Source organism: Plectrocnemia conspersa, unplaced genomic scaffold (genome assembly GCF_051122295.1).
Source record: "Plectrocnemia conspersa isolate PC_06_02 unplaced genomic scaffold, ASM5112229v1 ptg000012l, whole genome shotgun sequence".
NCBI lineage: Eukaryota > Metazoa > Arthropoda > Insecta > Trichoptera > Polycentropodidae > Plectrocnemia > Plectrocnemia conspersa.
In genome coordinates this window covers 17923313-17940921 of record NW_028277176.1, presented here as the reverse complement: position 1 = coordinate 17940921, position 17609 = coordinate 17923313, and the positions used below count along the sequence as shown (strand labels likewise).

General features: G+C 28.6%; 1 protein-coding gene across 2 annotated transcripts in view; it reads left to right on the top strand.

Annotated features, from left to right (window-relative positions):
* LOC148228464 (acid sphingomyelinase-like phosphodiesterase 3b) overlaps positions 1 to 17609 on the top strand; it is a 178749-nt gene that overhangs the window by 144480 nt on the left and 16660 nt on the right. For both annotated transcript variants that reach the window (XM_088199618.1, XM_088199619.1), the window contains exon 7: positions 12746 to 12941. In XM_088199618.1, coding sequence (XP_088055744.1) covers positions 12746 to 12941 — 196 coding nt within the window. The remainder of the gene's footprint in view (positions 1 to 12745; positions 12942 to 17609) is intronic.

Sequence of the window (17609 nt, the reverse complement as noted above, 5' to 3'; positions counted from 1 at the left end):
GAAAAATCCCCGTTTTTAGTACATCAATGAACAAAGTTTTTCAACCTAAAATTCTGTATGATATTGCAAAATTTAAAAGTAGAATCGTTACGGTATATATATAGATAAATTAGATAACATAGTAATCAAAGAACTCCTAAAAAATATCATCCATTAACTTACGAACATTTTAACCGGGTGTTTGATATTTTGAAACTTCCTCACCATTTGGAAAACTGCAATGATTCACAGATTAAGAAACCAGAGGGAAAAAGCTACAATTTAGATAAATTATCGCTATATTAGTTTATTGTAAAATAATTAAAAAAGAATATATTATTACACTTAAAAGAATCTCTGAGGAAAAAGTCAGAAACGAATAAATATGTATTTTTCATTTCTAATATTTTGTGTAAATTTTCATTTTTAATAATAAACCAGTAATTTATAATTTAATGCTATGTTTGTTAAAATGCAACTATAAAATTTTGTTTAAACGATTTATAGAAAATATCCGTTTATAATATAATTTAATTTGCACTCACCAAATTTTTCGGCGTCCATTTTCTGCTTACAACTGTCACGAACACATTTATTTTCACCATTACACTTATTAACTACACTTTATCACTTTTTTTTTTTATTAAAAAAACTTTTTTTATTAACACTTTTCACATTTTTTGATACGTATAAAAACACTTTTTGCTTTTATTGGTTGATGGTTTTTAAGCTTATCCGAAAGCCTTTCCGGTGGATCGATAGCACGGGCACGGCAAGATGTGGTAGAAACTGGTGATATGTTTTCAGAATCAATAGACTCCACCGAATTCTGTATCATCCACTGCAAGCTCTAGCTTACTTACTCAAAAGAAAATCTTTGAATTAATTTTGCTGTTACGATTGAAATTTTAATATACACTGAACGAATAAAACAACGCGCATTGAAATAAAAAAAAAACAATAGAATAAACTAATTTTTGTTTATTTCATTGTTTTTCGAAATATTAACTATGTATTGATCGGTGCACTAAAGACCTCATTTATTGTCCATTACACATTAAAGCTTATATTATATATTGTAAGGCCGGTCGTTCTGATTTTTTCCCGTGTCTATCATCTGCTATGAATTTTTCAATTTGTTTTCTAAATTTGGATAAACGTTGGTCATGTTTCATCTGCCATAATTTTATATTATTGAGATCTGGGAGACCCCTATGTTTCCTAATTGTTCCACAAAGTTCTGTTTTCTGTAAAAATAAATATTTTGCAAGTAAAACGCTATTTTTAAAATTGTCAGCATAAATACGGTGCCACTTGTTCAAATACGGGTTTAGTAATTTCATCGCCGTGTTTACTAATCTTCCTGAATTTCCGGTGTGTAATTTGAAACCATTCTATTCAACATTCCATACGTAGTTGAGGTCTGAATACCCAAAAAATAATTCTACCTAACCATAGAATCATTCCTTCATCCAGGGAATGGTTCCGCCTTGACTAAAACATTGTTGAATTTGCCTAAAAAGTAATCAACAATTAGCTTAACTTTCGCCAGCTTATCTGTATTATATGAAATTGTTGCATTTTTAACAAAATGCAAAAAAGTTAAAATTTGTCTAAATCAATTTCTAATAAGGCTCTATCTTTTTCGTCCATTTTGGGGTGATTAAAAATATTTTTTTTAAATTTAAATCACAATCACAAATATCACCGAAAGAAGAGAATATACTGCATTCCTACAATTAAAAAATGTTTTTTTTATCTGTGTGGAATTCTCGAATTCAGAGTGCGTCATATACTTTAATAGATAAATTTTTAAAAAGTATGTCCCAATATATTTATGCTAAAGATCATAAGGAAGCCACATATTAAATTTTAATAAAATATTCTAATTGGTTTACATGTTATAGGGAATTTACTAAAAAAGATAATTGTTTGCCATTATTTTGCGAAATCACCCGGCCACCAAACAAAGTTCGGCAAAAAAAACTCGGGCAATAAGCTGTTAATAATATACATATTTACGAATTATTATTTGATACATTATTACATATTAATCCATTAGAAAATACATGTCATGGAAAATAGAATGAGACATCCTCTTTATTTTTTAATTAAAAAAAATTCGCAAAGTTCCTATTTTATTTCGAATATATATAAAATAAAATTGGAACCATTTTACCGAATAAAAATGCAAAACTAATAACAAATTAGAAATATAGAAAATTTTTTGTAATGTATGTGACAAAATTTACATTGGTCAGACAAACCGTAGGATTTACAAAAGAAATATAGAACAACTTTGGCCAACCACATTTTCAATAAAAATGTAAACTTTGATACAACTAAAATTTTAGGCAAAATTAAAAACTCAATTGTAAAAAAATATAAAAAAGCAATTGAAATCTAAATTAAAAAAAGTAGCACTAAATAAATGATTGCGAATATTTGGTTACCGATTTTAAAGCAAGCTTAATTAAATATTAACAAAATTCATATAAATATAAATTCAGTCAAACAAACCAGTTCGAAAATTAATGCACTTGTTGTTCCCATAGAAACAAACAAATAGAAAAATAATAAAACACAAGATTGAATCAAATACGTTGCAACTCAAGTCTTTGGTTGCTGAGATAAGGGCAAAATGACTCCAATGGTCGGTTGTCGAAACGTTGGCTAACGAGATGCGAGTAAGAAAAGGCACGATACGAAAGCCCTCATATCACAAAAAGCTAAGTAAAGTGTTGAATATTTTCGGTAAAAACTAAAACAACAAAATAAAGTAAAAAGTATGAGTATGCGTGGTGCGGAAACGATCCATGCTTATTCGAATTACTTGCTCGGATGGACGTTTATGTTGACCGTAAAATGGACGTAACGCGCGGTAAGTTTCGCAAACTAAACCATGGTTTTCGAAATAAATTTGCACAATTTGCAAGCGTTGTTTTGGCGTAAGTCTATTCATGGTGAAATTGCAAACCAAACTGAGTACAAATCAGCTGTCAACAGTCAAATTGGCTGTCGCTGAAAAAAAGTGTTGCCAATTCGAAAAACAAACCCAAAAAAAAACACCCTTTATATACAATAATAAAATACAAATACTACTATTTTTAAATTTTACGATATTTTAGGGTATGGTGTGATGCAAATATATAAAAACGCATCCGTCTATATATCTAAGAAAACACTATTAAAGTCAATGGTTTTGATCTTTTGATTACACAACTTACATATTCTAAATCTAGAAAAAAAGGGTTTTTCAGTGTTAATTTGCGTTAAAATTTTTTGTGTATTTTTTATTGAATTAGTTATTTTTAGAATACTAATGCAAAACCTTATAAAACTCATAAATTTGAATCAGACCTTAATTGAGTTACTAGTAAGCATCTTCTTCCATTTGCAACAAACCATTGTTGCCAGAATAATATTTTATTGGACAAAAGCAAAGATTTTGTTTTCTTATAATCATCTGCATTGGTGTAAGGATCAAGGTCTTTAAGAGGGATTAGACTATTTTTTCTTACTAGTAATATAACTCTGTCATACTACTTCACTTTTATCGGAGCTTGGAGTTTCAACATAGACTACTATTCTTTCAATCATTTTGCGCTCAGCCGAACTTACAATATCGATCGAAATGGCTATTAATAATCGACCGAAAAGCGGTTCATTTGTTCAATATAGTTCAACCAAACAGTCATCTCGAATCTCAAGGAGTTTAATTTAATATGTTATATGATTTGGAGACTTTGAAGCACCCCAGTGACAATTTAATATTGCACTATGTTTTTATAATATAATATCTGTATTAATATATTAAAAAACTCTTAATTCATTATTTTTGACAGTAAATAAATGACGGATAAAAATGTCTTTACATAAACTATTAAATATATACATATTTGTATAACAAGATTTTAATCCAGATATTCTAAGGAATTTAGATTAGGGGTTAAGTGTAGGTTATCGCAATATGCGAGAGATATTACTTTTTAGATTTTATTCAGAATCGCATAAATCAAATCGAATATCCAAGAATAGAAATGATTTCATGTCTATAAAATTTACAATCTGGAGTAGCGTTCTTAAGGGAATGATACTGTTCGCGTTCGAAAACGTGAAAAGAAATCTCCAGTGATTGATCGTATGATTTCGTAAACATTGGATAAAATGGTTTTTGCATATCGCACAATCAGTAAAAGTTCCTTTCGGGTTATCGTAAAACGAACTGTGGAATGGGAGGGTTCTTTTGGCTCACCAGACTGTGAAATAGTGTGTCGCTAGTATCGATACACGTTCCATCCTTGTTGCAAAACTGGATCTTTGACCCACGTTTCGGTTCTAAATATCGCAGGTTATCCAAAGGTCGCAAACGTGTCGTGAAATTTTCCAATGCGCATACTCGAGACTAGTAATTGGTAAATTATAAATGAGCTAGGCTTTGTTCGTGAGTGAAAATACAAAACGAAATGTAATTCAATAACATAGATGTCAGGTGTTGACTATTATGAAAGCACATCACATTTTTGCTACGAAGAAATGGGGATTAAAAATATTACATTTTAATTACTATACTTTGTCATTAGATGTGAGATTTGAATAGGCGCGCGTCTTAAAATTGTTTCGCTGCATAACGATCTTAATCATATGTATCACTAAATATTGTTGTATATATGTTTGAAATATGCATTTCTTAAGAATTTAAAGTTATAAATTAAATTGTATTTAGATGATTTAATTTTTTTATAACTTAAGATGGGGTTATATATAAATATGATATGACAGCGACTTCAGCTCATAAATTCCCTGCCTCGAGGCATTCTGTCCGCTGCGCATTAATCTACGCAAAACTACACCATCCGAATGAAGACACACACAAACATGGGCCCGTTTCAAGCCGTAATGAGTGGCACGTGAAGAAATTGGAGTGCATAAATTAGAAGGGAGAACCCGAGGCTCGAGTGTAACCCTCGCCCGGTGATTTATGGCTGCAGGTCCTCCGCAGAAGACGAACGGCGCGATCAGATTCTTCAGCTCCTCGGATAGAGCGGAACACCAAGGGGCACCAGGTTTCCGGCTGAACGGTGTAATTAAATCAACTGGCGGTGGGTGGACAAGTTTGCGGCTTTATTGCCGAACTGTGCCGCCACACTAACCTAACTCGTCTCGTTCTAACGTCCTCCCTTTCGTTTCGTTCCGCGCTGTCGGCGAAATGAACTTAATTTATTAGCACATAATCAACTTCGCGAAGGGCGGAATGTAAACAGAGGCTGACGTGGTTGTTTCGATAAATACGCGCGCACATACCCTTGGATAATCTTATATACCGTATCTTATATACATAGTGTACCTACATACATGGTGCACCAATAAAATTAGATTTTAAATTTCCTGTGTAGGTATGTACTTATGGCAGTATTACTTGTGTAGACACTAGGGATCACATCTTTTCAGGTCGTCTTGCTAGCGTAGAGCACACTTGTTTAAAACCAGAGAAAAACTAGTTGTCTCAAGAGACTAATGTGTATATGGCTTTTGGCTAGTCCTTCTTTAGTAAAATGTTGGCTCGAATACTAAAGTTTTTTTATCTAGCTTCATAGATTTTTTTTAATTTTTATTAACCTATTTAACTCATATAGACCAATTAAGGCTTAAAAACTGCTGTCTTTAATATTGTGAAGTATTAACATCTTAATAGGCTTTTACTTGTCGTTATGTTTCGAAAATTATTGAATGGTAGAGTTTACACTTTCACGGCATTATGTGCTGAATATTCGAAAAAAATACGTGGGGAAAAAATATGCCGTTGAAATAGCAATTGTTCGGGCGCTGAAACCATTTAAACCAATGACGTGCATTTTGGAAAACTCGTCGACACATATCGCGTAAAATTCTCACAATTTTTATGCAGATATTGTCATTCATTTGACTGGTTTTGCTATGTTTGATTTTATTCATATATTTTTAAAACAATATACACATATATATATATATAATGTTTTTAGTATTCGCACTGTACGATATACGTAAAAATATGCTGCTCATAACTAAAAAAATGTGTGCTAATATACATTAATTTGACTAGCTCATCGTTCCGCTTTGCCCTTTAGTGAACTCATTGACGATTTATGTCAGTTGAAACTGAAAAAGCTAGTCGAGACAATCAGGAATAAGAGAGTCACGCTGTAAATAAGTCACTTAGCAACAAATAATTGTAAGCTTCACTACTTAGTGCTTTTTCGTTCTATCTTTATGTTACTTCGTATATTCAATTTCTATCCCTTCTTTAGTCTTAGCCACATTTTCGAAAAATGCGATAATATATTAATACGCGTCAATCGACTAACAGAAAATTCCAAGCTTTTTTATTGTGTAGCGAATATATGTGTCTTACGTGCCTTAAGATTTATTTAGATATAAATACATATATAAACAAATTAAATTTATAGAAAGGATTAATTGAAAATATTGTTAAATTAAATATTGCCCTAGTTTTTATATAACGTACATAATGTATAAGTAAGTTAGCGCAAACTCCATCCCAACAATAGGAGTTATACACAAAACGGATATAGCAATTGCGTGTTCGGTTAAAAGGTAGTGTATCGAACTGTTCTTTTCGAGAATTCCGTGACTATTCCAAGGCCGGACGTTTCCTGCTTTCAAGAGGACATCCTGCTGAGTACTCCCTAACAAATACTAGATAATGGTCAAGTGGACTAACGGAAGTATAAACAAACTACGGGCGATGTTGGCTATCCGTTAACCTAATTCTTATCTCTCTTTTATTTATTGTATAAAAGCGTCTGATGCGGTTTAGATAATAAAGAGAAAATGTCGTTGAAAACTGACGCAAGCGAGTTAGGTTTCGCATTACAAAGTTGATTTATTACATTGAACAACACGTTTTTTTTCAATAAAGATACGATAAAATAATAAATGTAAAATTATGTGCTGATTTAAAATCAGTAGTGTTTTTATCAAATTATTTATATCGTGTGACTTATACGAACAGAATTTTCCTGGGTTTTTTGAGGCTAGCACTTTATTTTCTTGTAAGGCTTTTCTAGCTAGTTCGGCATTATTTAAATAAAGTTCACGTTATTTCATCAGATTTGTTTTTTCTTTAATATTGCGTGACGTTTTAATTGGCATTTTGAGCAAATCGCATTTTTGGCACGTGTCTTTACGTGGATGATGAAAGAGCAAATTAAATTCTTTATAAAAAATATTCCCATGAATTTTCTTCTTAACATAACTTGTGGTATTTTACTTACATTTATCTAGATATAAATTGTACATTTTTTTTATATTTAATTCAAAGTTTAAATACTTTCTATTTGGTTTGTGAGATATTGTATATTGCTTTTCTGATTGAGGAAAATTCTCAATGTGTTCCTTCACGCGTTTTAGTTCTTCCTCATTGGTTTTCCTAGAAGAACCTTCCATTCTACCACGAAAATTTTTCTGATTTTTTTTGCATTGAAAGCTCGATTCACCTTTTCTTTAGATATATTAAATGTCTCTTAAAAGTATATTATGCATACTAAAATTGTCGTTTCTTTAGTATCTAAATAATATTTTAAACTGCAAGTCCTTTGCGTTCCCTTGTAATTTCTCGGTCGCATTCTTTTCTTAGAACACTTCTGTGTAAAACTATTTAAAAGTATATTTTTTTTATTGTAGTCTGCGAAACTCTTAAATTTTTCAGATTTTTTCTTCCTAGTAACTATGAAAACTAGCTAATTTTATTTTGAGTGAACTTGCCTCAAAATATAATATTTCAAAATCAACAAACAATTTATAACTAGTAAAAAATTTACATTGTTATTAATAGATATGGTGAATTAATATTTAACGGCTAATATATGTTGTATAAGTAACTTAAATTCAAAAGACATTCAAATTAAAGAATTTAATACAGTGATATAACTAACAAATAGGAAATAAAAACTATCATTATTACATTGATAAATAAAGGCGCGACCTTACCAGATTCAAATCAATAGTTAATCGCACAATATACTATTAAGGGCACCCGTTAATTTACGTCTTTCAACGTCGAAGTGTTAATTTGAACCTGATTCGTTGTGCAACAAACTGAAACACGATAAAACTTGTTTTCATCAAAGTGACAGGCGGACGATTTGGAACGGCTTTTTGGCACCCTTGCTCTAGATACCAGTTCAGTGATCGCGAATCTTTTGAGCTCAGTGTATTAAAATTTAAAAAAATTGTAGGTTTACAATTTTTTTTCATATTTAGGAATACCAATAATTTTGTGATATTTCCGGCACTAGGTGAAACATAGTATTTTTATTAAATTTATTTTTATAAAAAAACTAACGATTCTTTACATAAGTGTCATTTTTTTGTTGCTAAAGTGCATTTTCTAAATCTTCAATTGAAGATTGGTATTTGATGAACTAACTTTATCTGTCAGTCAGTTGCTTTTATTGGTTTTTATGTTATGAAACGTAGAAAATATTGTCTTACAAAATAGCGTGAAACAAAAAATGTTTATAAAGCTATTGCTATATTTTTCAGGGTGTGAAAAATGTCCACTAATCAGTTAAAATTGTTTTAATTTCCATGTCAACTGTGAAACCATGAAAATGCTCGCTCATGAAGGGCCTGTCACAACTGATATTAAATAATCAATTAATTCTGTGAATCTTGCCACACTACACCTTCTGGTGCATACAGCAATGAAAAGAAAGAAGTGGAAATCCAATGGCTACCATAAACAATTTCACAAATCCCACATTTGTTTAATGTCCCATTGCCCCATCTGTTGTCACTGACACAACTTTAAATATATCAATGCTTTGGTCACGAAATTTTTTTCATAACAACCTTACATATTTGATTCTCTGGTGTCTATTGGCACTGATTTCAACGTAATAAACTCTTCTCTAATTGTGAGCAATTGATGTATAAATATCAGTAGTTAAATATTTACCATTATTTTAGTCTTCTTTTAACCGATGCTGTCTCATTATTTTGTCTTTGATGACATTCCTACTGAGTAGTAACTTTTAAATTCACTTTATAATAGCATATTTATTTGGTCCGTTCGTAGATGATGTTACCCAAAATGTCTAAGCGTGTCACTTTTGACATGCATGTCATATGTTAGCCATCACTTATCTAGTCCTTACTCCTTTTAACTTTTATTTATTCGGGTCATTACAAAATATGATTAAATAAAGTAAAAACATCATCTGATTTCGTTTTTATATTGAATCATTTACTACTTGATAATTATAAAATAAATAAACTTACATAATGATGGGATAAAATATTATAGTGATTGAAATAATGTTTTATATAGAAAACTTTATTAATTAAAGTAATTTAATCAAGCCAAAAATTAGGCAATAACTTAATAGATTTCTTTTAAATTAAGATTAAGAAAAAATCTGATTATCTGCAGCTTAGCACTATTCTTCTCTGGCTAGATTGTTCGCTTAATTTAATTATGAAATGATACATTAGCGCTAATTTGTCAAAAGACAAATTACGGCAAAGTTTTAATTTATGTTTTATCAGGTGCGAAACTCCAATTCATTTTTGCGGTTATAAAAAAAGAGAAGATTGCGGCGTCTCGGGGTGTTCGGGTCACGAGATTAAACTAAGCCTCGGATTACACGAAAGATTCATCTGCGTGGAACGGGTGGCTCGCGTAGGGTGGGTGGGATGGGTAGGTCGTTTTTAAAATATTCCTTGCTTTTTTCCCTTCCTAAGCCTAAGCCACCCCCGCTTAATCCTACCATTTCTTTATTTCGCCCGACGCGCGTGCGAAAAAAGGATCTCTCTCTCCTTTTGTCGGAAAAGCGAATTTGAATGAAAATATTGTTGTGTTGCCGATGTAATGAGACATGTAATGACAGCCGCGATAATACCCTTGTAAATTTCGAATAATTGAAATGGGCGAACAGAAAAATAATAATAAAATAAGCAAAAATGTGATAATAATTTCATCCGTTATTGCGCTCTTGCTTCTGACACGAACAGGATCGTTCAAAACAAAACAGAAATGTAAAAGCTTACTTCAAGCTTTGAAAAAACTCTCTTAATAATTTTTTTTATATTATTTTATTTGAATTAATAATTACAATAATATAGAATACAGAGAATTGCATCCAACTGATTCTAAGTACAAATAACTAATTTATAATCACTTTTTTCTTACAAGATGAAATAATATTAACATACCTAAATGTAAATTTAACAATAAACACAATATTCTTACAGTACAAAATCAAAAGTACACAAATAATATTTTATAAAGTAAGATTGCGTATCTGGTGTCGTCATCGTCTGAAGGACGAAGTGGCGCAGACCCTTGACTTACCTTTAAATATAGCTTTAACAATAGTTAATTCAGTCATGTTACAACGAAAGATTAAAAAATAAAAAAGGATAATGTGGGCTTATTCAAATGCCATATTTAAATCGCCCTGCAATACTGTATCAAAGACTTTTTCAATATAAAGCCCTTAATTAATTGTTACACTAAGTGTCATATCACAACTTTAGAAAAAAATTGAAACAGTTTCATATATGTATATATATTTGTATGTAGATATATATATATATATATATAAATATATTTTAATGACATAGTAAAGCAGTTTAAATATTTTTTTTAAAGCTTTTTAGAATATCTCAAATAATTCGTTTGATAGCATAATTCACTATATTGTTTAAAAATACTGGCTATTAAAAATTGTTACGGTAATCAAAGTGAATATAAATGTTTTATTACAGATTTTTTATGAACTAAATATAAAATTTTCAATTGCGCACATAAATATTTATGATTCTAGTTTTATATTAAAATTAAAATGTTACATTGGTATTCGTAGTAAATACTGTTCTTTCATTTCGTATATGAATTAAAAGTAAAGTATTTCAACAGAATTTTACATATACATTTCCATGTAATAAGGAAAAACATACTTTTTTATTTTAGTAGAAGCATGTTACAAGTTGAACATTTACATTCCTAATTATAAAAACTTGTTCAAAACACCATTTTTAATTTTATTTTCACGCGCACAACTTAAACTTAATTTCGTCCACCATAATTCAAAAAGTAATTAAACTTATTCGAGCTAATTTACTCAGGTAAAATTTTACGACTCAAACTACTTATCTTATTAGTTTTTGGCGAAAACACTGCTCGCAAAACGTTTTATATAAATTACACCCGTGTTTTACGAGATGAATTGAGAAAGGACCTTAACCATTTTATACCATTAAGGGTAAATAAAAATATTAAAAAATTGCTAATATCGTTAAAAATAAAACTTTTAAATTATTTTTTAATTGACCAAATTATTATATTTCACAAATATTATAAATAAATAAATATACATTTTATATTTTTTTATTTATGTATTTAAAGCATATGGTTTTATTCAATTTAAATATTTAAATATTTTTTGAGTATATTATATAATTCTATCGGTATAAAGGATTAATCCCTCTGATGCTATTATTCTCTTTGAGAGGTGATAGCGTTTGTGGCTTATCCGTGTAAACCCGTTTAAATAGCCCCAGATAAAAAAGTCTAAGGGAGTTTGAGATATTTATTTTAGCAAATTGTTTAACCAGGAAAATATTGCATCTATCTCGAGACACATGGCTTGTCCGCAATATTATTATTTCTTCAACTAAAGAAAACCAATAACATGTTCATAATTTACAGTTTAAAATTCATATACACAATCTCGAAAAATATGGTTAAATAATATTTTATGATACAATTTTAATTTGGTTAGGTAGTATTAAAAACTGTTTAAAAATATTATTTATATGGGAAAATAATTTTAAAGCATTATTAATCATGTACCAGTATTTTTTTTGTTGTTTAAGAAAATTTAATAGTTGCGTATTTAAGAAAATATAATTTATCAGTTATACAAATATGTATTCAATGTAGCGAGAATTTGAGAACATAATAGGTTTATAGTTACTGGGAAAACCAAAAAAAAAAAAGAGTTGGACTATTTTATATTAGAACGTAAAAACACTTAATACTTGTCAAAACAATAGTTTGATTATATTTTTAAATCAATCCGGATAAGTGATTATGATGAGTTACAATCCTCATAAATGTTAATACGACAAAAAATAATATAATAAGAATTTAAGTTAATAAACTATTATTTTTATAAAATTGATTCGTTTTATGGTGTTCAAAAAGCGTAACCCGCAAAGTTATTTCACCAAATCCCACGAATTTATTTTCGACACCTGAAAATCTGTCCGCGGCGCTTTAGTATTTTATGTCGCATATATACTGATTTAGCAAGCCTCAATATCTACCTCCTTATCGCAATATATATATCCTGGTGGGACTTTTACGGCTGCACTATACCCACATATCTCTATTTTTATAGATCGTTACCTTGCAAATTGAAGATTGTTAAGTGCGCGCATCCACCTATTTGTTGAATAATATATGTGCTACGTGGCAAAATTTATCACGGGTCGTTTTTTAACGACTCATTGTCCCCGAAGCGAATGGCTTCGCATTGAGAATCACTGCTTTAGACTTAGACAAATCCAATACACGTGTAAAGCTTCGTGAGATGGACGAGTGCTGATATGTATGGCGCCGCAAAACCAATCCCCGTATAATGGGGTTTAGGTTAGTTTAGTTGAAAACCCGGCGGTGATATAATCTTTCCCAGTTGCTAGTGTATAATAATGGTGAAATGAATTATTTTAATTAAATTTTCTTCGTTCTTTGTTCCAGGTGTACATAGTGGGCCATGTTCCACCGGGAGCTGATGAAAGGGCGCGAGGTGCACCACCGCCACCCCATGCTTCCTTGTCTGAAGATAATAACCGACGTTATTTGAAATTGGTCAGGAGATTCTCCAGCATTATAGCAGGACAGTTCTTTGGCCATCTGCATAGTGACTCTTTCAGGGTCATGTACAATGAAGCAGGTAAATATATTTATAAGTATATTAGTATTTTACTACCATTTAAATATATAAAAAAAAACAGCTAAAAATCTTTTATATTTTGACTCGATAAAACAACGAAAACCAAAAAAAACCATAGATTATGTACTAATTTTGGTATATTTTACTCAAAATCCTACAATATTTAAATAGATTTCATACCTCTAAAGCAATATATGCTTTGTTATTTGTGCTTAACTTTAAATTTCCCGTAAGTTTTATCGTAACCTTCCATACATATTATTAGTGGGTAATATTGGTTACGCAAAATATATTTTTGTATGAATATGATTTTTTAAGGTTTTTATTGGTTGCCTTTTATGTTGTTTTTTGAAAACTTTTAATATAACAAGGTGTGTTTTATTTTAATTTTATAGATTTCATGTCATTTAAAAAAATGGTATTACTGGTATTACTCCACACCTAGCAAGCATACATTAAAATAACTTAAATAAATTATTAGTTCATTAGATTTATTATTTCTGATATGACGCTCTTTCTAATTATTTTAATTTAAGGGCGCGATAGAAATAAGTATTTTAGAGTACAGTTTTAAAATGGGTTTATTAAATTTAAATCTCATACATGTATATACCCAGGATGTAAATTTTACATTTCTGCCGTATTCAATTTTGAAGAGCGATGTCTGCATTTCGTATTTATATTTGACTTACACCTAGTTTTATTCTGGTTAACATAAATTTTTTACTTCTCTGTCATTTAACATACTTTTTATGAAACGTAACACGTTAAAACATATTTCAAAAATTTTAAAAATTAACTTTACACATAACAAAAACAATTAAAAAAAGCGTGAAAAAAATTTAAATTATAAAAAAATGTAGCACACTACAAAGTAATTTTTAATAATAATTCGTAAATATATTATTAGGCATTGAGCTCTTTTTCTATTTATATTACTTCTCTCACGTTGTTTCACTCATAAGTTTTTACATTACTATAAATATATTATAAGCTCTCATCTAGTACTTATATTTATATTTGTTTTGATATGAGTAATTTATTACTATTTTTAGTTTATTTTAATTAAAAAATGAATATTACTCATATAAATATTACAAAACTTTTTCTCTCACATGCAATAATATTAATTTATCCAGTAATTTACAAATAATCACATTAATTAATAATTTTCAATACTTTTCATTGTTGTGCTCTGAAAAATCTTAAAGTAATATACCACCTGTTATAAACGGATATTTTAAAATAATAATTTTATATTTATCTTAATCTACTTTAAGGATTTGTATTGGCATTTAACTCAAATTTATCCCTTTAATTCCATAATCAAATAAATCTAATTAAAAATTTCGTACGTCTATTACATATCGTATAGTTTTGCTTATAAAATATGTATTAAAAGGTAATTTTCTATTAAATATTATTTAAGTATTCTTAGTTTTATTAAGAATGTCATTTATATTTAAAACATAAAAGTGATAATTTACATTTTGTCATAAATTTCTTACACTACTGTAACTATATGTTACTCTACATAAATAAGTAAATTAGCAAAGTAATTAAAACTTCATGTTTATTTATAAAATAGAGGTTTGAAGCTATGTACTTTCTATTATGACCATATTTTATTCAATTACCTAATACAATATACATCTAGTTTAATATACATTAGCGTATAATACAAAGAAAGTAAGTAAGTAAGATTAGTTACACAGTGTGTAATAATATATAAATTTTTTTTAATTTCTTACTCTTTTAGTGTTTTTTTATATAATAATAGTTATTACAACTATTTTAAACAATAAATTATTAAAAATATCAAAAGCACTGATATTCTTCTTTGTGTATGTGATATAAAAAAAATCACATACAAAAAAAGTATTATTTTTACTTCCTAATTAATTTATTGTGTTTTCTTTGTTCCTTTCAGTAGATTAAATTAGTTGCGTGTGAAGTATATATAATAGAGTACAAATCAACTTTTAATTATGTAACCAGATTGTATAAAATAATGTATTATTATTTTTTTATAAAACTCTGAATAATTAAATACAACACAGTATTATTATTGTATTGTGAATATAATGAATAATGTAAATGATAATATAAGTATTTATAAACATCTTTCGCAATTCCTTTATATGCGTCTATTCGTTCGCTGCCTATTATATTATCAGCTCCTCGATTTTTTGTATAATATTATACTATTATTGCTGTTTTTTCTATATTCGACTATATCAACAATCCACTTTGAATGGCTGATATAAAAAGTTTATGGGCATTATTCTTATTATATCAATATGATATTATGTTATTATATATACCAATGACATCAAAATAATGTAGTGTGTACTTCATTATATCACGATGAATATTTTTATATTTTTCTCAGACGCCTAATATTTATTCGTAAATTAAATTAGAATAAATTATTTATCACTTAATATTACAATAAAAATATAGTATGTTATTAAAATGACCTATTTACATCCATTTCTTAATCAACTATTTTATCTAAAACACTTTATTAATTGGCACTTTTTATTTTACTTTCATTAGTCATATTCTTAAGGTGTATTTTTTTTTAAATATTTAGTAATAAAAAGAGTATGATTGTGATAATATATAACACATGTTTTATTTGAACAAATATTCTAGACTCTTAATATTAGTTTAATGTATTATTATATACGTCATTCATTCTTTGGTCAGACTTTACAGCCTAAATTCTATCTCAACGATTAATAATAAATATACGAGAATTACATTAAATGCGCTATAATTACGTACGTACCTGTCAGGCTTCGAAAATATTTACATACCAAGTTTTTAGTTATATATAAATTAAAAACCATTTAGACAGTTATATATTGTTTTGCTCTTCAATTAACATTTAAACAAATATGTTGAGAATATATATGTAAATACATATAATATTATGTTTTCAGAGCACAGCTTATTTTATAAAGACCTTAAAATACTCCAAAATGTCTCATTTCCCTTCGCATAATAAATCGTGACGTTCAACGTGAAATATATAAATTAAGACTAGGGACGAACTACGAGAAATTGTCTGCAATCCATCGGCAAGTCTTAGGGTGTGTGTATGTATGTCTTTCAAACGAAAAATTCATTCCACGATTCCGATAATAAATCAAGTTTATTTCTCAATTTCGGCCGTAAATAAAATTGGTTTCATTCGCAAAAGAAACGCACCCGTTTTGAATGAAAATATGAGACGGCAGGTAGGTAAACGGAGACTGTATATATTTATATGTGTGTGTGTGTATATTATATATATATAAAGGGGGTAGAAAATTGAAAAGGGAATATAAGATGAGGGCGTAGAATGAATGAGTATACTGTAAATGTGGTATAATATAATATTGACGTGTAAAATTTGCATTTATATGACAAAATAATAGATGCCGTTACGGGACCTCTGTAGAGCCAGGGGTCCCGATCGACCCAATCGATAAACATTAAAATTAGCATTATCCCCCATCATAATTGTGAATAGAGTAAACAATATTAGAGGTTGAAATAAGCATATATGACAAAATATGCAGTTTAATTTGAGGGGCTTAAAGAAAATACTAAATGTATTTTTCTAAATTGGGATAAACTTTTTTTTAAATTGAGAATATTTATCAATACTTTGTATTAATCTGAGGTGATTTGTTTATGGAGATTTTAGTTAAAATTATGTTCTACATAAGTCATTAAGTTTGTGTTTTATTTAAATACAATTTACATAAAACACGAGTCGTTTTTCTTAAAAACTTTTCATATGAAACAATAGGTTTAAAACTAAATCAAGTTAAAGTTTTAAGTTTTATTTGGCGATGCAGCAAAATGTATTTATATGTTTAAAATGAGCATACAGTTATTCTCATAGTAGGCTTTTTTATAATTAATACAACCTTTTTCTTATGTTGTTTATAGTATTGATTAGGATTATTAAGTAATGAATTATATTTTATAAATTAGAATCAACAATTTTAATATAAAGATTGTGTTGTGTTTATTAAGACAAAATTTTAGTGTATATTAGTTTTGTGTTATTTTTATCAGTTACGTGTATAAAATATGTGTTTTTATTAACCCACGTCGGTTTTCTATAGACGCTGATGATAAAAATATTTTAACAAGTGCTTATGCTCTTAAACTAATTGCAAATAAATTTCAAAAAAAATATTTAGAGAGGTCAAAAATGTATAATATGTATATTATAGTATTTACAAAACGTAGACAAATTTTGTTATCGCTTCTCTAAAATAAAAAAGGGAACGACATCGAATAAACCTCTAGTTAAATACTTTAGCTTAGACTAGGACTTCAAAATTATTTTTAAACTTGGCTGTAAAGAGCTTGCTACTATTGCCGTCCTTATATCGATATTTATTACAAGCTTTAAAAAAAAATTAAATCGTTAAATATAAACAATTAATCTTACTAACATATGATTGCTCGATATGGAGTTTCACGAGCAAAACTAGTTTCTTAGAATAAAGCTATTTAATAATATACAATATACCCATCTAAACTTATTTAAAAAAAAAATTTAATATATTGTCATTTTCATACAATAAAATACTAAAAAAATATTTCGCCCAACTATATAGTAAAAATTTTAAAATAAAACAACGCTACAAATTTTGATGCAAT